Below are 25,000 nucleotides of genomic sequence, written 5' to 3'. Positions count from 1 at the left end.
TTATAGTACAAGCTCACTTCTTAGATAAATAAACAGCAGTGTGTGTGTGTGTGTGTGTGTGTGTTGATGGTGTTTGTCGTGTTTTCTCAGGTTACAGTAATGATGCTCGGCTGCAGGAGGCGCTGCGGCAGGACGCGTCCCGCAAGGGTTCGGTTGTGAATGTTAATCCTGTGAACACGCGACCACAGAACGACACGCCGGAGATCCGCAAATACAAGAAGAGGTTTAACTCAGAGATCCTGTGCGCTGCGCTCTGGGGTGAGTTGCAGTCTCAGACCCATCTGTGCTCCAGCTATAACACAACACAGATCCTTTTTATCACTGCTAATTCCACTGTAGGCATAGCTGATGGTGTTTACGGGAATATTCACTCCTTTCTTTAAGTCACTCTGCCTGCTTCAGACAATCAAGCCCAGCATGCATCAGTTTCCCATCTCTGATATAAAGACAGACCCTGCAGGACTATGAGAAACACTGAAAATCAGCTGTGTCTGTGTGTTCCAGGGGTGAATCTGCTAGTGGGGACAGAGAGCGGACTCATGCTGCTGGACCGCAGTGGTCAGGGTAAGGTGTACCCGCTCATAAACCGCCGGCGCTTCCAGCAGATGGACGTCCTGGAGGGACTCAATGTGCTCGTCACTATTTCAGGTAAGCGTGAACACCTCATACTGAAGCCAGTTTCTTCCAGACTCAGTTCTCCATTTTGTAACATCCGCTCTCATGTTCAGTTTCTCTACACCAACACAGGCCGGTTCTGCTATTTCCCTGTGTTTCTGTGTTCACGTCTCAGACAGGACATGCAGTGTGAGGAAACACGAGGACCGCTCTGAACGGAGACATTGTGCAAGCCGTGTTTTAATGTTGTGGTGACACAAGCTGTAGTTTATGATTTTTAGACATGTGGAAATATTCCATGACACACAGAAGGTTTCGAAAACGTTGGTGACATGAAGTGTGTGTGTGGATGATCAGCTGCAGTGCAGTGTAGGTGTAAACCCTTTACCACAGTGTTTGTCAGCTTCTGCATGCAGTATTTGTGCTTGTAAATTCAGTCGTATCACCACAGAACCTTCAAATGTTCATTACTAACCTTTCATCAACAGGTTTTGATTATAACTGCAGATCAATGACAGTGTGAAATAGCCTACTGTAACGTCTGTGATTATGTAATATAAATAAATAAATGAACATGTATGAACACACACAGACCTTTACAGTCCCCCATATGTTATCAGTTATAGATAAACTACACACAACAGACATTTAGTCCTTATTTGGGTTCAAAAACAACATGAACTATAGCCCAGAGTCAGAGCAGAGCTCTCGTCTGTGTGTGTAATCTTCAGCAGCACATGGAGCCTCTGTTAGACAGGAACTCCATCATTCCCAGTTCAGAATAGTCCAGAAGCTGATGATCAGAGTTAGTCATGGGCAGTGTGTTCGTCTTGTCGGTTGGTGAAAGAGTCATTCACTCTCGTGTTTTTTCAGGCTTCACTCTCGCATTTGTCTGTTTCTGAAAGCATCGATGTCAGAAGCTCTTCAGTAATCACGCGCATGTTATTATCTGCGAGTGACGTATCTCTGTAAACTAATAGAGTTCAGCTGCACGTCTGGCTTATTTTGTTGTGCTAGGTATCTTTCCGACAGTCCTCAAAAAGTGGTACAGTACGGTTCGCTTTTAGGTACCTTGACAGTGGAAACGGCCATAAAAGTGCATCGAACCGAACCGTACTACTCATTAGAAATGGGCAAAATTACTTGACTAATTATAAATGAATGGCAGGTCTGTGTTTAATACAGTAACACTGCGGCCGCTCGTAATATATTTACTATGTTAACATTACAGTAGTCTGATACAGATATTGGTATACGGCTCTGTTAGTCCGCTGTTTCTCAGTTGATGTCCTGTAAATGACTGCTCTAGTGAAACTCTATCAGAGATAAACTGGGTTCTGCTTTCAGTGCATCTGGAGCGCAGTGGGAAACACACACACACACACACACTCCTGGTGTATTCCTGACGTGCTGCTTTTCTGTTTCAGGAAAGAAGAATAAGCTGCGTGTCTACTATCTGTCCTGGCTGAGGAACAAGATTCTCCACAATGACCCCGAGGTGGAGAAGAAGCAGGGCTGGACCACCGTGGGGATCTGGAGGGATGTGTGCACTATAAAGTGGGTAAGTGTGCATCGGCTGCAGGTTAGTGAAGCCCTGTGAGACTGTGGGTGAACTATTACACTGACGGCTGTTTCGTCTGTTTGCTCTGCAGTGAAGTATGAGAGGATCAAGTTCTTGGTTCTGGCTCTCAAAAACTCAGTGGAGGTTTACGCCTGGGCTCCCAAACCGTACCATAAATTCATGGCTTTCAAGGTGAACAATCCCAAACCTCTCACACACACACACACACACACACACACACACACTCTCAGATGAACCGCTCCTGCACAGTCATCCTCAGTTATGTTTTCCCTGAGTTGAAGCTGAATCTGCAGATGTTTCCGTCATGATCAGGGGTGTATCGCTGACGGACACTCTCTCTGTTTCAGTCGTTTGGGGATCTGGTGCACAAGCCGCTGCTGGTTGACCTGACGGTTGAAGAGGGTCAGAGGTTAAAGGTCATTTACGGGTCGTGCTCGGGCTTCCATGCAGTGGATGTGGACTCTGGAGCGGTCTATGACATCTATCTGCCCACTCATGTGTGTATATATATGAAGAGCGCTGAGCTAATCTAGATGGTCTGCAGTGTTCCTTACACTCCTCTCTCTCTCTCTCTCTCTCTCTCTCTCTCTGTGTGTGTGTGCAGATTCAGACCAATATTCAGTCTCACGCCATCATCATTCTTGCCAACACTGACGGCATCGAGCTGCTGGTGTGTTAGTGAGGACGAGGGTGTGTACGTCAACACATACGGGCCGCATCACCAAAGACGTGGTGCTGCAGTGGGGCGAGATGCCCACATCTGTCGGTACGAGAAACACACACACACTCTACAATACAGACACACTCACCAATACACACACGTTTGTTTTTGTGAATTGTGGGGACAGTACATTGGTTTCCATTGTTTTTGTACTGTACAAACTGTATTTTCTATTGGCCTAACCCTAACCCTGAGCCCTGCTCATTCGCTAGCTCCAGACTGAATGTAGCCTAGCTGCTGTGAGTGTGTTTGTGTTTCTCATCTGCTGTTTCTGTTTGTGTTGCAGCTTATATTCGCTCTAACCAGATCATGGGCTGGGGAGAGAAGGCCATCGAGATCCGCTCTGTGGAAACGGGAACACCTGGACGGAGTCCTTCATGCACAAAAGAGCACAAAGACTTAAGTTCTTGTGTGAGAGAACGACAAGGTGAGACTCTAGACCTGTTCAATCAGCCCGTTCTGGAGGAGCAGGTAAAACAGCTTCTGAAAGAGGTCTATCCACTGCTTTACCTTCAGCTGTTCATAAAACTGATGGTGGATTTTATTGTCTGTTTAAAAGAGAAGCACTGAAGATGGCACACCAATGCTCAGAAGTGTGTCTCTGAATCTGGAGAAGGCTGAGCTCTTCTCATCTGTCCGTATCTCAGGCCTGATCTAGAAGGTTCTACTGATCTAGAAAGTTCTGCTGATTTAGAAGGTTCTGATGATCTAGAAGGTTCCGCTGATCTAGAAGGTTCCGCTGAATCCTAGAAGGTCCGCTGATCTAGAAGGTTCCGCTGTCTAGAAGGTTCCGCTGATCTAGAGAGGTTCCGCTGATCTAGAAGGTTCCGCTGATCGAGAAGGTTCCGCATGATCTAGAAGGTTCCGCTGATCTAGGAAGTTCTGCTGATCTAGAAGGTTCTGCTGATGCTAGAAGGTTCCGCTGATCTAGAAGGTTCCGCTGATCTAGAAGGTTCCGCTGATCTAGAAGGTTCTGCTGATCTAGAAGGTTCTGCTGATCTAGAAGGTTCTGCTGATCTAGAAGGTTCTGCTGATCTAGAAGGTTCCGCTGATCTAGAAGGTTCACTGATCTAGAAGGTTCTGCTGATCTAGAATCTCCTGCTGTCGATCATGTTGCATTAAACCAGAGGAATTAGAGAAACCCAGTCCTCAGGCTCATGGTGCCTCCAGAGCAGTGCTAGCATTAGCCTGTGTTAGCCTGCAGGCGTGTCCAGGTGTGGGCTCATCCTCAGAGATGGGTTTTTACACACGGATGCACAGTTCACACTGCAACCAGAGCAGGACGATACACACTGCAGGACACACAGCTCTGTCTGAGCCAGAGAATATACCTACAAACAAAAACGCTCATGAGAACCATGGGGAAATCACACCTGACTCTGATTACTCAGGTGAGACTGCAGTGGTGGTGTGCGTGCTGCGTGCGTGCGTGCTTGCGTGCGTGCGTGCGTGCGTGCGTGTGTGGCCAACTGCTCAGACAGACATCTGCTCCTGCTAGAGATCTTAAAAACTTTCCTCTGTTTCTGCTCTGTGCTGAGCAGAGCTGCTGATCCTCCAGAATGCTGTGGAGATCTTGGCTCTGTGTCTCTATATGTCCTCAATATCGGTGTCTCCTGCTCAGTGTGCAAGAGCCATTCCATTTACACACACCACAGAAAGGATGATGTGTGTGTGTGGTGCAGCAGGTCTCAATCTGGACCTTGTAGGGTATATTCCTAGTGTACACTATCCTCAGCTCAGACCTTGACCCCTCACACTGGCCTTCTGTGGCTGTCATGTGGTCTTTCAGTATGGGCAGACAGTAGTAAGTGCAGTGTCAGATCCTGGGTCTGCAGCTGTAGTATATCTGGTGTTTTGACATGAGGTTTAGAGTCTGAGTTTTTGCTAAACCAGTGCTTCTCAGTCCTGGTCCCCACTCGCATGTTCTGCAGGTCTCCGTTTAACACACCTGATTTAGAGGAGCAACTCTGCAAAAAGGAGGCGGTGTTCAGATCGACATGTTCCCTACGTAGTGTTCCCTGTGTGTTCGATAACGATACCCAAACTCGTGCAGATGTGAGCTGTGCTGGAGGCTTCATTCACACTACAAGATACTCGCAACGGCAAAGCGAGCGTTCATTTCAGTGGAGAGCGAGTGACTTCTAGTGCCGGACTTCTAGTTGCTGTACTCGAGCATCAGTGACCATTGGCGACCAGGTGGGGGTGTCAAGCGATGCGGCGAAGTTGAGAATTCTTCAACTCTATGCAAATGAATTGCAACTGAGCGACAGCCAATAGGAGCACCAGTAGAGCTCACGTGATGCTCTGTCAGCTCGCTCAGAGGCTGCTTGTGTCCGCGCTGTAGACCTACACAGACCTGCGTTTGCATCAGATCACCACCCAGAGCGACAGGCAGCTACAAAGTCACTGGTAATGTGAACGAAGCATTAATCGTAGCGGACCGCCACCCGTCTGGACACTCGGGTCAGATTGCACCCCATCAGCACACACTGACAGCAGACTGCTATCAATTATGATTACATTACAGTTCTGAAGCCTTCTCTATGACTGTGGAGAGGTGTGGAAGCGACCCGGACCTGCGGACCACACTCTGAAGAACTTTTGTGTGTTTAGATGACCTGTGTGTGTGTGTGTGTGTGTGTGTGTGTGTGTGTGTATATATTTATATTCATATAATCACTCTTCCTCCTTGTGTGTGTGTGTGTGTGTGTGTGTCGCAGGTGTTCTTTGCCTCGGTGCGCTCCGGCGGCTCCAGTCAGGTGTACTTTATGACTCTGGGCCGGACTTCCCTCCTCAGCTGGTGATCGGGTCTCAGTCCACAGGCCTGCGAGTGATGCTTACACACAGACACACACACACACACACACACACACCGTACTGTCCTCCGTGCAGCCTCTGCAATGAGGAGCCGGCTTGAGTATCTACAGTATTATTGCTAGTCTGTGTAATGTCTTTCTCTAGAGTTTAAGGAATCTGGAGGAACGCTGAAGTTCTGCCTGGCGTCCGCGGCGTGCACACACACCACACACACACACACACACACACACACCACACACGCACACAGTGGCTTCTGTCTTTTATTTATGGGTCAATATTATTTCTAGGGTTTTTAGTTTGTACTGTAGTTGAGTGGTGTGGGAGATGCCGACAGAACTCCAGTGTTCCAGCGTGAGCTTTACAGATCGTCTGAAGAGGTCAAAAGGAAGTGGCCAATGGACTGACTCTTCTTCTTCTTCTTCTTCTTCTTCTCTTTCCTCTGTCTGTCTCCTTGAGCCTTGTTCCCTGCTGTGTGAATAGTGTTGAGCAGTGAAAGCTTCAGTTTGTGTGTGTGTGTGTGTGTTCTTGCAGAAGATCCTCCGTTTGCTGCATCCGGACACGCACACACCACACACACAACACACACTCACACTCGCACACACAACACGCACACACAAACACACACACAAACACACACAAACACACACCACACACACACACACACACACACACACACACACACACACACACACACACACACACACTCTCCAGAACTGCAGTTTTAGCTGACCTCTGACCCGGGACTGATTTATAGGATGGGTTTATGTGAGTTTTTCCACACGTCATGCAGCGCTGCTGTGAATCTGAGATTATAAACGTCACACACACACCACACACACAACCGAAACGCCTCTCTGTAGGGACTCTTTCCTCATGTTTTATGTGAAAGACTGTCTGGTCATGGACTATTATTATAATTCTTATTGTTCTGATTTGTAACTGACTGTGTAATATACTGAATAAAGCAGGACTGTGGTGTGAAGTGATTGAGCCACGAGGAGGAGGAGGAGCAGGAGGAGATGAGCTTGCATGAGTCCAGAGAAACTTCTGCTCTAGAAAGAGCTTTATTATTTCAGTCTGCTGTCTGTCCTTCCTCATACACACACACACACACACTCTCTCTCTCTTCTGCTCATCTTAGTGAATCTGTTCTGTTTTCCAGTCCTCCTTCTCCTACATACAGTATTTATAGATTTCTATGTCCTATAAGTTCTATATTTCTGTTGCTTGTGATCATTAGATCAGTAGATCATATTAGCGATTTAACAAAGAACTGATGGTTTATTCAGATTTGATCAAAGAAGAATCGTGCCATTGCTCAACCGTACGTGTATAGAAACGGCTGAACTGAAGCTTTAATGTTGACGATCTCCTCGGTTTTACTCGTTAGCGGTTGTGAACTTCAGATATTGCCCTGATAAAGTGACCTGAAATAATTCACCATGAGAAGAGGTTTAAACAAGCAGAGTTTTGTAGATCTGATGTCCACTGTTGTCCTATTTTGATATGATTTTTTATTATGATTTCAGCCATAACTCTTGCTAATGCTAGTAATGATGGGATGTGTCCCGGCTTCTCTCTGCTGACTGGTTGTCTGTTTCAGTCGTGGCACTGTATCGTATGTCCTCTCTCTATATATGACAGGAAGTCCCTGTATTTTCCTGACGGTCCTTTGTTTTCCTTGAAAATAAATTCCTTACTTTCAGCCCTGATGCTTGTGCTCTTTTCTTTTAAAGGGTTTTTCAGCAAAGGAAGGTAATCTGTCGATCCAGACGTCAACGCTTCTCTCTGTCTTTAATCGGGTCTGTAAACTCCGCCCACTTCTAGCTCGCCAATTATACTTCAGCACCCTGGGTGGAAACGGTGTATTGTACTTCTGTCATATAGACTGCCTCAGTGTATGCGGACGCAGCTGAAAGCGTGACTCTAGAGGACAGCAGTCTGCAAATCAGACGCCGGAGTTAGTAGAAATGCACAAATAATAACAAAGTTCATCAACGTTAGCTGATTATCTTACAGTGCAAGGCTCGATCTTCGGCACTCTCACTGCTGTTGGTGACCACGCTGGGCCTAAACACCAAGGGGTCAACCGAGCGTCTCACAGTTAGCTTGTCAGAACGATTTTCAGTACAATTCAACATTTCATTGGTCTGGTAAACCAGTCTCATGTTTAATTACCATAACTGAACAATAACAAGCCAATCCAAACTGATAAAAACACAACACACTTAACTGCTCAAAAACAACTGAGAGAATGACAGCGAGCCCCAAGACCTGTTTGAACCTCGCTGTATATACACAAATCAAATCAAACAACTATAAATGTAAGACTCACCTGCCCACAGGTAACACACTCATTCACCTCACTGAACACATTAACCACCCAATAATGGAGTGTGCTTCTCACAGGTGAGTGGGCTTCACAAACCACCTGTAGAAACACCTAACTCAACAACTCTAGCACTCGTTCTCTGAGCACAAGCAAGTTCCTCTGTAAATCAGACATGTGTTGTGTGCATCGCCTCTTCTTGAATTGCTAACCCTAACCCTATTTGCTACAAATCTGAGTGACTGGTTCTCCTTTGGGTTAACTGGTTTTCCTCTGAGGTGACAGGTGTTCTGGAGTGATCAGATTTACCTCTGGGGCAACAGGTTCTCCTTTGGGGCCAACTGAATCTTCTCTGGGGCAACCAGTTCTTTTCTGAGATAGGTTCTCCTTGGGATGATCGGTTCTTTGGCCAAAGGTTTGTGCTTGAGAACGATGAGCGTCCTTCATGGAGAAAGCTGCAGGTCTGAGTAGGTCACCAGCAGTGTTCAGCCCACGAGAAGAGAAGGCTTTTTGTTTTGTTTACAGGGAGATTACTTCTAGTAACTTGCACTTATAAAGCCCTTTTCATTTCAGATCCCAAAAACAAGTTCATTGATCAGCTATTAGGAGGTCCATAGGATATAAAGATTCCTTTAGATTTATTGTCATCCATTTATTTATTTAGTGCGCAAGCATTGATGAGAAGATTCAGAATTGTAGTTATATACTTAAAAATGATAACTAATATGACTAAAATCCAGCTATTTACTTACTCAACCTCAACAGTGGTCAACTAACCACACCATTGAGGCAAGAAACATTTCTTTTGCAGAGAAATCCAAGCACATGCAATCTTGTCTGTCTAAACTGAGAACGGTCTGTCATGTGAGAATTACAACATCTGAACAGCTGATGACAGGACAAATGACTCACTTCATGTCATGTTTGATGATGAATAAATGTTGTCAAAGGTGATGAATGACAGATTGATGTAACAGTTATTAAAGGAACATGATTATCACGCTTCAGTTTACAGCATCAGGCCTGTGGAGTCGGTAAATCTGTGTGTTGATGATAAACACCACATCAGAACAGAACATCTGTCTGCATCATGCTGATTTCTCTTACTACATCAAACTCATTATCTAGCTGTACAATAACTGACAATCTTACACTTCCTTACAAGCAATCTAGCTGCCTATAAATATCCTGGTAGGGAAGCTACAACAAGTGTGTCAGTTTCCTCTTTGTTTTTCCCCCGCAATGTACAAACACTGGCATTTATTTTAGAAAATCACACTTTCATCAGACAGAGACATAAAACAAGCATACTATAATATCAGCTGTAGCCATCACATCACTGGAGTGCTCTAGAGTACTGTATATGCTTATAGTGTGCTCAAATAAACACGCGGGTTAGGGTTTTGTGTTGTTTCGGTTTGCATGCAGTACCCCTAACCATATATGCCTGCTTTCGGCTTTTGGAGCCAGACTGAGGCTTCAGTGTCTCTGCCAGCAGACGTCTTTCTCTACCTGTGGATCTTTGTCTTCTTCTGTGTGTTCTGTGAAGATGAGTTTGATTAGCTCTCTGATTTGTAAATGTGGAATTTCCATGTATTGGTGAGGAAACGTGGTCTGTGGATCAGGGTTTCCCCTATAACCTGTCCATAAAACAGAGAACATCCGTCTGCTGGTCGCACATGATTCTGCCTTCGCTTCTGTCTCTTCACATTTATTAAACCTCTTCAGCATCAGCATCATGGTCATCAGCACACAGGGTGAGAATGTCATCTTCAATGTCTACATTCCAGCACAGATCATGAGAAGATGGGAAATGGTGCATTCTTCATTATCAACAAATATTGGAAATAAACTATTTCTGGAAATCATTGAGTAATGCAGAGACACGTGAATAAAATGTATTATAATATATAATTTCCAGTCATTTACTGGGATATTGTGTAGATCAGCTGTATGTTTTGTTCACTGGTGTTTGTGTGGACTGTAATGTTTCCTCTGATATTTGCTCTCTCCTGATAGAGACTCTCTGGTTTCAGCATATGCATTGCCATTATTTCTGTCAGATTAATCCTAGCCTCTGCACAGACTCTAAAAGGTAAGAATGACTTCATGCAGAACTGCAGAGTTTGTCTGTTTTGATCATTAAACGCTTGAACTGAGAGAAGACAAAGCACTGCGGGAAAGGTTATCTAGGGTAGTCTACATTATAGACACACTACTTAACAGCTTAATCTTTCATTTCTAGCTACTGTTCACAGCATAAATTAATAAACAAAACAATTGCTTTAATTATTCAGTCAATTAAATTTAGACAAAACTATCCAGACAGCCTACACACGTGAATGAGCACAGTACAGACACATTTTATATTACATTTAGTCATTTAGCAGACACTTTTGTCTAAAGCAACTTACAAATGAGGAGGCATCCAGTGATTCAAGGGAACGTGAAGAGGCAATACACACAAGAAATGCTACTTAAAACAGAGGAAACTGATAAGAGGTAGAGTAGAGAGCAGAAGGGGAATAATGGATAGTGACTTATAGCTTCTCTGCAATGGTACCACAAGGCAATGCTCACTCCCTGACCGGAGGCTTCTGGAAGGAGTGCAGACCTCCAGCAGAAGGTGGAGGTAAGAGGGTGCAGTGCCAGTGCTGTCCTGTAAGCAAGTATCAATGATTTGAACTTGATCCAAGGCTCGAGTGGTATTTGAGGCTCATTGCAGAAGTCCAGCCTTCAGATGGCCAGAGCTCGAAAGTTCACACTGCAAGGCTTAGTGCTCAAATCAGATTTTTTCTCAGATCTGATTTTTTTGCATAGCTGTTCACATTGTTGTTGTAAATGTGGCCAATATCAGATCTACTGTGAACAGATCATGGTCCTAATTGATCTGCATGTGCAAAAGTACAAGTACGCACAGCAGAAAATGTGCTAATTATTCACACAACGTGTAGACAGTATGAAGTGGATAAAGCATGTTGCATCTATGTCTGCTGTTCATTTAAAAATATGCAATTTTATTACGGTGGTCATTTAATGTTAAATCAACCTGAAAAATTTTTTTTTGGTTAGGGGTAAATAAATGCTTGGTTAACAAACGGCAGCTATCGTACAAAAATATTTAAAATCAACAACCTTAAATTGTTGGGGAAAAGTATTTGCCCTGTGTACTATTCTGCTTAGCCACTGAGGAGTAGAGGGTGTTTACAGTACGAACCAGCACAGAATAATGATGTGTGTTGATCGAAAATATGTAAAAGTCACATGAATTTCTACATAAGCATTCACACGGCAGTCAGATTGCAAAACACCAGATTGATCATTGATCATTTATGGGGTGACTGGTTCTCCTTCGGGGCGATTCTTCTCTGGTTTGTTTTACATGACTGGTTTTCCTCTGGACTGACTGGTTCTTCTTTGAGCAGAGCGATTGTCCTTTGGGCCAACTGGATCCCCCCTGGGGCAACTGGTTCCCCTTTGGGCCAGTCGGTTCACCTCTGGGGTATATGATCTATATATCACTTATGAAAATGGAACAAATCAGAATTGAAAATATCAGATTCCACAAAGTTTGGGCTGTTCACACTGTGATGACGAAAACAGATCTGAGTCACATGTGGGCAAAAAAATCTGATTTGGGCCACATTTGCCTGCAGTGTGAACGTAGCCAGAGTTGCACAGCATGATCTGTTAGGAAAGGTCTGATTTTCTGATGTTAAAGAGTGCAAATCTGCATGATGGAGCTGTGTTAGTAATGTGCTCTTTGGAGGACAGGTGATCATCCAGGATGACCACAAGATTACTTGCCTAACTACATGGAGCAATAGGCTGGTGGTCTTCTTCATGTGAACTGTGTAACTGAAGCTGCTAGCTGCTAGCTAATGAACTGTTGATGCTGTGATTGTGTGCTCACTGGAGCAGTGCTTCTGCATTAATAACAGTTGTGTATGCTTCAGACAGTTGTGTGGTTGTGGGTCCAGAGATCCCTGATTTTCACACTCCAGGCGAGGCCGTTATCATCAGATTCCCGTTTCTGGAAGGTGCCATTCGCTACAGGAAATTACGCCTGGACAACAGCTCCTCATTCCACGTGGATCACATGAGTCTGAGTAACCAAAGCAGTCTGAGGCTGCACCGAGACCGGGTGAAGCAGAGTGGGCGCGGGGTCCTACTGCTGCCGGGCCAGACCACAGACTCCGGAATCTACAGCTACACCCTCAGGTCAGACTGATTTACCTTCAGCCTTACCCTCAAGTTAAACAGCTTTACCTTAAGCTACACCTTCCGGTCAGACAGATTTGCCTGCAGCTACACCCTCAGATCAGAATTTACCTACAGCTACACCCTCAGTTCAGACATCTTTACATAAAGCTACACCAGATTTACCTTCAGCTACACCCTCAGGTCAGACAGCTTTACCTACAGCTACACTTTCAGGTAAGACTTTACCTACAGTTACACCCTTATGTCAGATTTGAGCTACTTGAGCTACACCTTCAGCTCAGACTTTACCTTCAGCTACACACTCAAGTCAGAATTTACCTACAGCTACACCTGCAGGTCAGACACCTTTAACTACAGCTACACCAGATTTACCTTTAGCTACAGCCTCAGGTTAGACAGCTTTACCTACAGCTGCACCCTCAGGTGAGCAGGGGTGTGTGTGTGTGTGTATGAACAAGGCAGGCCTGCTGTATCATAGGCTTGGGCTCATCCTATCATTACAACTCAATTTTAAAAAGGTATTTTAAGACTTGTGTTTTTGTCTGTGTAACTCGTGTTACTGGTGTGTTTTTCCTGCAGGAGTGACACATTCTGTCTGATGGGGAGTATTTCCATCACGGTGTCTGCAGATCTGAACACCACAGTAATGCCCTTCAGCACATATGCAGGAGCAGACACCAGAATCATCTGCCCACATTTGCAATACTACACACGGACAGAAAACGCCAGGTGGCACAAGGTAGGTCACCACACACTGTGGAAAACCAGATATGAACAAATAATCTAAGCAGGAGCCTGCACCATGCAGCTGGATTAGCTGGCTCGCCAGTTACGTTTCAGTTTTTCATTAATCTCTGTATTTAGGTAACATGAAGGCAGCTCACCTTTAATCTCTCTTTGTTGCCAAGATAATATGGAGAGGCTGAGCTACCTTCAAGACATCTAAAACCCAGAACTGGTGCCAACTCAACAAACTTAACTGGCTAGCTAACTAATCTCGCTTCATTGCATAGCCTTAGTACTGTTTCTGTGCTATTTGTGTCTGTACTTCTGACATGGTCATTGCTTTACTACAGGATTTTGAGAGCAGAGCGCTCCCTGTGGGCAGAGGACGGTATAGCATTGAGAAGGGCATCATTCTGGCCATCAGAAACATCTCTGTGGAGGACGAGGGCTTCTACACCTGCAGACTGACTGTGGTGGTCAACAACGCACAATACAATGTCAGCCGCACCTGGAGAGTGCACGTGACAGGTGAATAGATGAATGACTGAATGAATGTGAGTGTCAGGTTAATGAGTGAATGGATGGATGAATGAATACATGATATGGGTGTTATGAGCATGTCTTCTGCTCGGTGTTTGTAAACACGTCTGATGTTCTTCAGAGAGCGCTGCGCCACGCACCGTCACCTCCAACAGACCTCCAGTCACCTCCAGTGCTGTCACATGCAAGTATCAGAAAGATTTTAACACACACACACACACACACACACACACACACGCACGCACACACACACACACACACACGCACACACACACACACACACACACACACTAATCTAAACCTCATGATTATTCATTTCTGTTTTCATGCAGCCTCAGCAAAACTGTACCCTTACTTTGTCTCTCCTGTAAATGGATCCTTCATTAAAAGTCGTTCTGGTGAGTCTACACTGCTAACATCACTGATTTAGCTGATTAGTGTGTGTTTAACACAGATCATGCTTTGAACAAGGCTGTGCGCATTATGTTGTGTATTGCAGAATGTCATTAAAAATGTATGCCTAAAATGTAAATGCAACAGGCTGCTAAACTCAGTTTCATAGTAAGTACAGTATACGTCACAATATTAGAAAATCCCAACGCTTTATTTAGAGTTTAAAAGGTTTTTCTTGTTTGTATGCGGGCCTTGATTGAGCTTAGAGTGTCCAGACGGTGCTGCAGTTAGACACGAATAAAATGCCAAGAATAATTTCATTGGCTTGGCTATGATTAGATTTAAACTCAATAATTTCGTACAGATGGTATATTTATACGTCTGCCTGTTTTGATTGTTGGTGTACAGTACGGGTGGCCTTTGTAGTAAATCTTGTTAAAACACAGCAGAACTCTCCGTAAAAAGATTCTGCACTGCCTCATCTCTACAGTCAGTCCGTCATGTGAAAGTGGACAATCATGTGGACAATCATGAGGTTTTCTTGTGTGGTTTAGAGTCTGTGCTGTGGGTGTTTCAGGCTTGCAGCTGCAGCTCCAGTGTGTAGTGTCAGCTGTAAACCCCTCACTCTGCAGAGCTGACCTGGCTGATCAACGGAAACACACCTGAACACTCTCACCTGGCCGGACGAGCGCTTCAGTCACAGAACAGGTGACATTACTGCACCTACACAGATGCTCTGGGAACTTTAGTCAGGAGTGGGGTAAGAGCTGAGAGGCAGTTTAATGCATCATTAACTCTTTATTTATAATCTTATTAGTAGTCTAACTGTCAGCAAGAGTCATATTAAAGCTGGGGTGATTAATGGAGTTAACATCTTAAATGTGATTGAGCAAAGCTGTGATTGTCATGAAGATCTGCTCAGAGAAGCACAGTTCTGAATTCCAGCCGTAAATCTCCCTCCAGAAGGACAGAGGGCGCTCTAACATAGAAACTACAAACACCCATGAAGAATAACACAGGAAAATCCCCATGATGCGACTTGATAAAAGGAGGATTTAACTGCTTTCACTGATTCAGTGTCTTTGATAGATAGATCACAGAGTCATCTCACTGAAGGCTTTATTTCAGACACTCCACTGACTCATGAAGAGAGTTTTGGAGTAACAGAATGTTATTAAATGTGTTATTTCATGTGCAGCATCCCCTACACAGAGGCATAGTTCACTGCAAAGCCCTGTACAGAAACTCTTCTCCATCTGAACGCCTGCTGACAACTGACTTTACTGACCAAATGTGCTCAAACCACCTTTGATTAATGCCGTCTGAGTATCTCCCAATATTATAGAAATGTTATTTAATCTAAAATACAGTATGCACTGGCAAGGGAATATGGCCTCATACTGTAGCTGTATTGTGTATTGCTCCACATGTGTGTGTGGGCAGTTCCAGGACACAGATACACATGTCATAGATCTATCCAAAAGAGTAGACAAATGAGGTACTATTGGCATATTTCTTTACCGCACTGTGCTGTGGGCCACATTTATGTTAATTCCAGACTGTACTACAAAAGAGTTACAGTAGAAGAGAGCAGGAGCTGAGCTGTGTGTTAAACAGAGGAAACAGGTTATAATCTGTGAGAGATGAAAGCAGGTTGTACATCAGTGAAGTCCCTGCTTCTCCTCATCAAGCTGAACTGGTGTGTTTTCAGAATCACAGACCTCACTGTGGAGGTACAGCTGCTGATCTCCATCCTCCATGAGGAAGACCACGGCACAGAGCTGAGCTGCAGGTGGAGAAACCAGGAGCAGAAGATGGAGGTGCTAACCTACATCAGACTGACAGGTGTGTGTGTGTCTGCATTACTTTAAAGACCCCTTCACACCGCATTCACAAGCGATAAAAGAAAAACACTGACAGCCAATCAGAATCCAGTGAAAATAAGCTCCAGATGCCACTGTGTAGAAGCACACTGATGATCCTCAGCTTCTTTTTAAAGATTATTCAAGAGATCACACTTAGCTCCTGATTGCTCATTGATAAGTAAATGTGAGTTTGGTATGCTGTCCTGGGAGAGAGCCCTGAGTCTGGAATATTCTCGAGCCCAGGGCCCCCTCCCATTTCATCTGGAGTCATGAGAGTCTAAGCTCAGGTAGGTCTTTGAGAACTCCCCTGTGCTATGCTAGAAAAGAAGGGAAGGAGTCTGGTGGATGGGGGGGTATTCTTCAAGATGAAGAGGGCTAAGGTAAGGAGATCCTGCTATTTTTGTGAATTTGGATTCCTATGATTGATATATCATGTGATGGCTAATGTGGGGCCAGCTGTGGTCAATCATAAGCACACGATCTTCTCAAAATTAGTTTATAACTAAACTTCACTTCAAAAGTACACGCATTTACTTATCAATCTCAGCTAAGTAAGCTGATGATTGATAAGTAAATGCGTGTTCGCACGATGTCTCGGGAGAGATTGGAAGATCTTCGAGCCCATGGCTTCTCTCGTCTTATTGGGTATAGAAATGAGGCTGAGCACAGGTAAGTCTCGCGAACTCCTCAAAAGCATTATCTCATTACAGCAGCCGCATGTTGAAGAAACTCTCCTTTGCTCCCATGTGGGAGAAAAGTTTTAAAAAAGCGTAAAGGCATGCAAGCTCCTCCTGTTTTTTGGACAGGGGCAGCGGAAATTGACTTCTGTGGGAGTTGAAGACCTGGTAACACTCTTGTGGGAGTCAGAGCTACGAGGATTGGAGTAAGAGAGGAGAGTAGTGAAGTCATGCTCGTGCTGGAGATAGGAAAGTGAGAAGCTGGTGGAGAAGAGGAGGGGAAAATGTGGCGAAGTCGAGCTTGCTCTGGAGGAGGGAGAGATAGAGTTGTGATCTCGCAGAGAAAGGAGTAGCAGAGTCGGACACGACACTGGTAGAGAAAAAGGTGGACTTATGCTTGCACTGGAAAGGACAAAGAGAGGAGAGAGGCAGAGTGAAGCTGATGCTGAAAAGGAGGAGGGAGAAGCGGAAGTCATGCTTACACTGAGGAGGAAGTAGTGGAGGAACTCGACACTGGAATGTTGTGGGAGGAAGAGAAAGTGGTGGATGAACTCAACACTGGAGGAAGGAAAGAAGAAGAAATGGCAGAGTCATACTCATGTCCTTGAACTCTGTAGATGGGTGGCAGCTGGTGAGGGTCTGCTGGCTTCCTTGAGTGGCATAGGGATTAGCGGTGTTGTGCTCATGCTGGAAGGAAGGGGGAAGAGGCGGGACATGCTCACACTGAGGAGGAAGTAGCAGAGACATGCTTGAAGCTAGAAAGAAGAGGAAAGAAGAGGAAATGGCATGCTCATGCTCTTGGACTCTGGTACATGGGTGGTGGCTGGTCTGTTGGGCTTCCTTGAGGTGGTATAGACTGAGGCAATATAATATTTGAAGGATCTGTATTGCATATGTACGTGAGAGCCCTTCATGGGCTGTTGTGTGGCTGCACTGATTCTGAATGAGTGGCTGGACAATGGTCGGGGGAAAGCTGAAAGGCGGAGTATGTGCTTAGATGTTTTCTGGAACCAAAAACGTGTTACGGGACGATTATGTCACAAATAGGGGGGAAAGGGGGTTGGACCAAAAATGTAAAGTGCTAGGGGGGGTTTGAAAGGGACCGTTTGACAAATCATAAATAAAATGGCCTTTCCATGTTTTTGACCCTTGCTTGTTTCCTGACCCTTGGCTTGTTTACCATGTTTGATTCTTTGCCACTAGCCTTACTGTTTGCCTGTTTTTTGGATTACTTTGATGCTGCTGTTTGTGACATTGCCTGCACAACTTTCCTGTGATAAACTGCATGTGGATCCACAATGGCCGTTGTCCAGCGTCTGTTCATTACAAGTCCACTATAAACAGTATGAAAAAAAAAACTAAAAATAAAGCTAAAAACCATGCATGTGTGATTATTATGTAATTGTGCGAGGAAATAACTGGCTAGTCTGAAATATACAGTGGTGTTGTAGCATTATGGGCGAAAATGTACTGGGTGCAGATTACCTCTGTAGTGGAAAATGCACTGTGAGGATTTGACAGGAGTGCAAGCGGAGACCGTGCTTGTTGCAGCCCGATGGAGGCTCATCCTCAGCAGCTCCGTACTCTATTGATGTGTTTCTGCCGAGTGCTGGTGGCACTGGAGATGCAAGAGGAGCCCTGTGGTTAAAGGCGGTTATCCTCTGGAATTTGTTTACTGGATTTTGTTACAACGATTGGATGTGTGATTCTTCAAGATGCAGAGGCTAGGGTAAGGAAATCCAGCTATACATATGTGTGTTTTGGATTCATCTGATTGGTATGTGTTTTAGCTCATGCAGGACCAGCCGGTGGTCAATCATAAGCATGTGATCCTCTCGAAATTAGTTATAAATAAACTTTGATTAAAGATCATAACTATCCAGAAAAATATTGCTAATACCATGAAAAATAAATAAGTTCTGAAAGTCATGCTGGCGGATTGAAGTGCAAAAAATAAAGTAGTGCAGGACTCCAGTGTAGACAGTGTAGATGCTGGAGAACTGACTGCAGTTTGCTAAATGGCCTGTTTAGTTAGCTTCCAGTCAGCAGACCAATAGCTTGCAGCACACTGAGACTGACACCTGCTGGACACCAGAGATAATGAACAATTACAAGCAGAATCTACACATAAACTGATCTGGGATCTGTGTGTGGACACTATATATTTATTTTTATATCTATATTCATGGTTATCCTGCTTGGTGTGAGGGAACCTTAATAGTCAACATGCACAATAATGATAAGTGATGATCACAGTCTGAGGGATTACACCAGCCAGCTCTGCGGAGAAAGAGAATCATCTGGTTATTCATTAAAGAGCTTTAAAAAGATTCAAGCACTATATTACTCAATACAATACAAGCCAGATCTGATTGCTGTGGTTCAGGTGTGCATACACTTTGACGCTCTAGGACAGGCCAAGCTTATGTCAAAATGCCTCTTTTTGGTCTTACCAAAAGTCAAATAATCATTGAACATGAAGAGTTGAGAAAATCTTCTGATTGTGAGATCTGCACCACTGCTAAAGCCACTTCAGTCTAATCTACATTCTGTCTTTAATAATAAACTACAGCAGACGAGGACCTCCCCGCATGTTGTGGTTTTTTCCTGATTCATATATTCTTCATTCATTTCCTTCAGCTTAGTCTCTATTTCAGAGGTCGCAACAGCAGAATGAACCGCCAACTATTCCAGCAAATGTTTTACACAGTGGATGCCCTTCCAGCTGCAACCTAGTACTGGAAAACACCCATACACACTAATTCACACACACACACACACACACACACACACACACACACACACACACACCACACACACACACACACACTCATATACTATAACCAATGTAGTTTCATCAATTCCCCTATAGCGCATGTGTTTGGACCTGTGGGGGAAACCGGAGCACCCGGAGGAAACCCACGCCAACACGAGGAGAACATGCAAACTCCATCTCCAACTCGAACCAGAGGCCTTCTTGCTGTGAGGCGACAATGTTAACCACTGTTCCCGATGTCCTGATGTGGATTTCGGTGTGGTGTCCCTGACATTTTCTCATGATTGTATGATTAATGAAGTCACTGTTAAGGATTAGCTGTGTCTGTGAGTGACGTCAAGTAGGAGTTTGATGTTGTAAAGCCCTGTTTACTGTTAATACGGTCCGAGTGTAATCAGCTTCATTAATGCTGCTGCAGAACAACATGAGCCGCACATCTGGATGAAGCACACCTTTAACAGAAATGAGAGGAACCCTGACATGAGTGTATTGTTCACTCAAACTGTGTGTGTTTAGATGTGTTTTCAGTGTTCTTCATCTGTCTGCAGACTCTGGGTCCTGGTGGTCGTGGCCGCTTCATCTCCTGCTGTTTTCTGCTGGTGCTCGCTGTTTTCTCTAGTCAACTGTGTCGAAGGAGTGAGAAACGAGGAGATTACTTTCTGGCTCGACAGAACCAGCAGTGTCTGAAGATCTGTACAAACACAACTGCATTTACACTTCTCTCATGTATACCCTCAATAAAAATGAAAACTTGTTTTAAACGGACTCTCTCTCAGTGCCCACACAGAAAATCAAACTCCGCAAATACTCGTAGCATAAGTGTGCTGACCACTGAGGAACGCCTGGGTTAAGGTTTAAAGTGATGTACAGTTGTCAGTCAAGTGTAAAACAGATATCCTGAGTTTATGTAATGTATATCGAGGATGATTATCTGTCCATCAGCAGCACAGGGTAAACCGTCTTGGATATCAGTGGTGATGCACACACGCTCTCTGCTGGTCCAGGAGAAACAGACGGGCTTTGTCAGGTTTGTAGAGTGTTTTGAGGATTTGCCGGTTCAGATGATTCTGGCCAGCCCGGAAGAATTAAACTTTTACTCTGATGAAGATGGCAGCTTTGATGAAGAATATATGACAGAGTAGTGAACTGATCCAGCCATCTATATTATTTTTAGTAGTAATATGGAACTCATTCATTCATAAATTTTCTTTTCAGCTTAGTCCCTTTATTAATCTGGGGTCGCTCCCATCGACTTTTACTTTCACTTTCTCTCTGTCATGGATAAGGTGTTTGTACACACAGACATCCATCAGCCTACATAATTAATTTCCTTTGTTAAGCACAAAGATTTTTTCAAAACTAAATTCTAAATTCAGTTCTAATCTCCAGCAAAGGAATAAATGAACAATAATAAGGAAGTGTGTCAGAAAATGCCCCATATGGACCAAACCTGACAGGTGGACAAATCTGAGCTTGTTTTAATAAAACAAATGTAAATATGCATATAATAACAAACTGCTATGAATAAACAAGAAAAAAAGCCCCCGAGATGAAGAAGGCATGGAGGCAGTGGTGTTTATATTGATGTAGAAAGTAATAATCTTTGTAATATTTTGTTCCTTTAATTCTTTTTCATCTGTAAACATATTTGTGTATTGCTGTACATCCTCTGTGTTTAAGTAATGAGGTGCACAAATAACGCGCTCGGTGCTGAACTTTAGAGCTGCTTTCAGCTGGTCTATTGTGCAGTCTATTTTAGTTCCTCAAAATAGCAACACGCTATTTATTTAGGCCTTTTTAATGATTCATTTATTATTTATGTACAATAATTGAGACATAAAACGAGATACTAAAATATAATCAACAACGAAAATGTAAATGAAAACGGTAATTGAAAAAGCTTATTTATGGACTGTATTAGTCCTATCACTTTAATGAACAAACACTACATTTCTCTATTTAGGCTAAAACACTGCTTTATTTATTTATTTGTTTATTTGTTTATTTATTATTTATTTGGGCTTACTATTTGTGTGTGGCGTTTGTACTTTCATTTTAGTTGTCTTTTATTTCTTTAAATTTGCTTTCCAAAATGAATCCTCATTTCACTTAGCACACTTTACAATAATAATAAAGCTTGTTTGCAAGTTTTTAATGATTAATGAAGGAATTATAAGGCTTGTTTCTTTGTTTCATCTTATTTTACTAGTCTTGTGTGTGTGTGTGTGTGTGTGTGTGTGTGCGTGCGTGCGTGCGTGCGTGTGTGTGTGTGTGTGCTGTGTGTGTGTGTGTGTGTGTGTGTGTTTGTTTGTCTGCAGTCGTCAGTGTGTGTGTGAGTGAAACTTGTCTATAGCACTTGTTCACTGCTGCTCTTATAGTTGTGTAAATTGCTCCTTGTCCTCATTTGTAAGTCGCTTTGGATAAAAGCGTCTGCTAAATGACTCAATTTAAATGTAAATGTAAATGTAAATGTGTGTGTGTGTGTGTGTGTGTGTGTGTGTGTGTGTGTGTGTGTGTGTGTGTGTGTGCGTGTGTGTGTTTGCCAGAGTGCAGAGATCAGTGTGTGTGTGAACCTCGTGCAAACCCATCACTACAGTGACACCTGGTGGGTCATTCTTAGGCATTGATCGGGTGATTTAGGAGAGTTTAACCTAACCCTCACTGGGCATGAAGACTAACTGTAAATGGCTGTCATTGAATTTTAAAGGTTTCATTCTAAGACGTAGAATGGGTGTGAACCGGCTGATGTTGGGAAAACGCCCCCTTACAAAACAGCACATTAAGACATCAGTGATCTTGAGCAGAATACAGCTTGTTTGTTTCGTTAGTTTGCGCTGGCATTTCAACATATCACATTAGCTCTGATAAATGAAGGACAGGGTGTGAATTACAGGGGGGGTCCCCCCTGAAAGACATCAAAACAACGTGTGTAGGGTCAGTTCTTTAATACTGAGAAATAATGCTTCTATTATGATAATAATGTTAATACCTGAAATTAATATAAAAAAGCTTATTGATATTATACACACTGTGAATGCATAATCGCATCAGTCACTCATTCATTTATTTTCTTTCGGCTTAGTCCCTTTATAATCAGGGGGTCGCCACAGCAGAACGAACCGCCAACTTATCCAGCATAGTTTTACGCAGCAGATGCCCTTTCAGCTGCAACCCATCACTAGGAAACACCCAAACACACCCATTACACTCATACACTATGGACAAGTTAGCTTACTACCCAATTCCCCTATGGTTATGGTACATTCCTAGCTTAAACCATGTTTTTGTAATTGAACATACAGTAATGATTAATGTTTAATTAAAGTGATCATACATGAAACACCTGGGATCAGGACAGGTATCTGAAGTTACTGTATGATGTATAAAGTATAGGACACAAACACCTGGGGTCTGTTCTTCATATCTTGCTTAAATGATCTAAGCTGATTTGGCAGATCCTGGATCTGTTCATCTTGATAACTGATCTCTGGCTAATTTGGGTTCTTCAACAAGTTGGTGAATCAGATTAAATGTCTGGATGAACTCATCTGAGATCTGCGTGTGTTGTGAAGGACAGACTTATTGATTCTTGAAATCATGATTAGCAACGCACCGATTGGCTGATGGGCACAGCAGCGTGATGACATCATTTGATTAATATTCAATTATCCATGTGAGTAAATTATATAAATTAGGAGTAAACGGTTTGTTAAATATGATACGCAATAACTTTCCATATTTATTGTGGCACCAAGTTCGCTGGTTTGAGTCTGGTTTGCATGTTCTCCCCGTGTTGGCGTGGGTTTCCTCTGGGTGCTCCGGTTTCCCCCACAGTCCAAACCACATGCAACTATAGGGGAATTGATTAATTAAATTGTCCATAGTGTATGATGTGTTGTGTGAATGAGTGTGTATGGATATTTCCCAGTTCTGGGTTGTGGGCTGGAAGGGCATCCGTTGCGTAAACATATGCGGGATGGTTGGCGGTTATTCCGTGGTGACCCCTAATGAATAAACTTGGTCTTGACTTGGATTCGAACAAAGGTGACTCGACCCCAACTCTACAGAGTTTTGTTGAAACACCCTAAAAAACAAATAGACTAATAACTAAACAATTGAACAAATGAATAAAAGAAGTAAGCTAATAATAAATAAGGTAACTAAATAAAGGAAAAGGATGTAATCAAATAAATAGAGACATAATCAAATAAATGAATAAATGGCACACTGGAAAATAACTTTTCAAGCAATATTCATCCAATTAAACATGTGTCTTTCTCAGTTTAATAAGAGTTGTTTTATTTTTCCAGTAATATATTACGTTAAGTTCAGAACACATAGTATTGAGCTGGAGTCTGTTCTTTGTATCTCGTTTAAACGATCTAAGCTGATTTGGCAGATCCTGGATCTGTTCATCTTGATAACTGATTCTCTGGCTAATTTGGTTCTTCAAACAAGTTGGTGATCAGATTAAAACATCTGGATGAACTGATCTGAGATCTGCGTGTGTTGTGAAGGACATATTTATTGATCCCCGAAATCATGATCAGCAATGCAACGATTGGCTGACGGCACAGCAGCGTAATGACATCATCTAATTAATATTAAATTATTAATGTGAGTTAAAATTACATAAAATTCACCAGGAATTGGTTTGCTAAATATGATGCGCAATAACTTCTCAACTGTGTCGAGGGCTGTAGGCTTTACACTGTCATGTGTCGAGAGTATTTAGAAATGTATTTAGTTTTACAGTTAGAGCGGATTTTTTATTATAGTAGCCATAGTAGTATTATAGTTAGAGCCGGTGAGTCCATAGATGTCCATAGAGAATAGTGAGGACAGCTCCCCTCTCACTTTCATCCGTGACACCGTCAACTTACACTTTGCGGCACTTTCGTTTTTCACTTTCGAGTTGAGGGCGGGTGATCGTAATTTGCCTAAAGCGCCAGTTCAACTTGCTTACAGTAGCCGGTTTCTTAATCGGTATAAAGAATAACTGCATGTTTAAATTAATTTAGCATCATTAAAGCATCTTTGTGTTGGTAAAGGTGTCTGCAACTTTTGTGAAGCATCAAATCACCGTCATATTGTCATACAAAATTGTACTAAAGCGATTGTATCTAAAAAGTCCACATGAATAAATTTTCTCTTTGAACCAGCAGGTGGCAGTCTTTGTACAATTATTTCGGAGTGCAGATAGCATAAATTTTATTAATATATATTTTTAAACTTTAGTTAAAAGTTAAGTTTAAAACATTATATTTACTGTATTTCCAAGTATAACTACTACTGTAAGAAAAGATCAGAACTCAGTACATGCTTTCAGTATTATCTTTGCTTAAAATGAGCCCATCTAATCCTGTTTACATGAGATGAGCTAATGCTCCCTAGCAGGTTTAAGCTACCAGACCTGTTGCTATGACAACAACTCTCCGATCAGTTTTGAAGAATGAAATGATCCTGGATCGTGCAAATCGTCAATAACCAAATCCAGCTGATGGAGTAATCCACGTACCCTGCTCACAGCACTATAGCCAGGTGCATCATGGGAAATGATGTAGAGGTAGTTTTTGTGTTATATTAGGTTTATACATGGGTTGTTTTGTTATAAACTTTATGTTTGTTTAAGTTTGAGTTGGCTTCTGTTAATTAAGCCTAATATTTAATTTATTTATAAATTATTGGCCATCACCATCAATGAGGGTTGTGTGTAAAGGAAGCACCCTGGTGCC

General features: G+C 43.1%; 2 protein-coding genes across 2 annotated transcripts in view; both read left to right on the top strand.

Annotated features, from left to right (window-relative positions):
* Positions 1 to 3,627, top strand: part of map4k4 (mitogen-activated protein kinase kinase kinase kinase 4) — a 27,130-nt gene extending 23,503 nt beyond the window's left edge. Inside the window, 12 exon segments of the mRNA XM_056452614.1 lie at positions 91 to 258; positions 505 to 648; positions 2,043 to 2,144; positions 2,147 to 2,176; positions 2,268 to 2,368; positions 2,545 to 2,694; positions 2,802 to 2,870; positions 2,872 to 2,907; positions 2,909 to 2,963; positions 3,205 to 3,275; positions 3,277 to 3,291; positions 3,293 to 3,627. Coding sequence (XP_056308589.1) covers positions 91 to 258; positions 505 to 648; positions 2,043 to 2,144; positions 2,147 to 2,176; positions 2,268 to 2,368; positions 2,545 to 2,694; positions 2,802 to 2,870; positions 2,872 to 2,907; positions 2,909 to 2,963; positions 3,205 to 3,275; positions 3,277 to 3,291; positions 3,293 to 3,349 — 998 coding nt within the window. The 3' untranslated portion in view covers positions 3,350 to 3,627.
* Positions 3,628 to 9,802: 6,175 nt separating this feature from the next.
* LOC130220237 (interleukin-1 receptor type 2) lies at positions 9,803 to 20,407 on the top strand. Its single transcript, XM_056452613.1, is given in 13 exon segments — positions 9,803 to 9,880; positions 10,084 to 10,159; positions 12,021 to 12,285; positions 12,868 to 13,027; positions 13,365 to 13,542; positions 13,676 to 13,738; positions 13,887 to 13,952; positions 14,525 to 14,571; positions 14,573 to 14,655; positions 15,659 to 15,792; positions 19,814 to 19,832; positions 19,834 to 20,111; positions 20,208 to 20,407. Coding segments are annotated over 13 exon segments (1,647 nt in total).
* Positions 20,408 to 25,000: the final 4,593 nt, after the last annotated feature.

Source organism: Danio aesculapii, unplaced genomic scaffold (genome assembly GCF_903798145.1).
Source record: "Danio aesculapii unplaced genomic scaffold, fDanAes4.1, whole genome shotgun sequence".
NCBI classification, from domain to species: Eukaryota; Metazoa; Chordata; class Actinopteri; order Cypriniformes; family Danionidae; genus Danio; species Danio aesculapii.
Note: the sequence above shows the minus strand (reverse complement) of the source record. Positions and strands in the feature narration are given on the sequence as shown.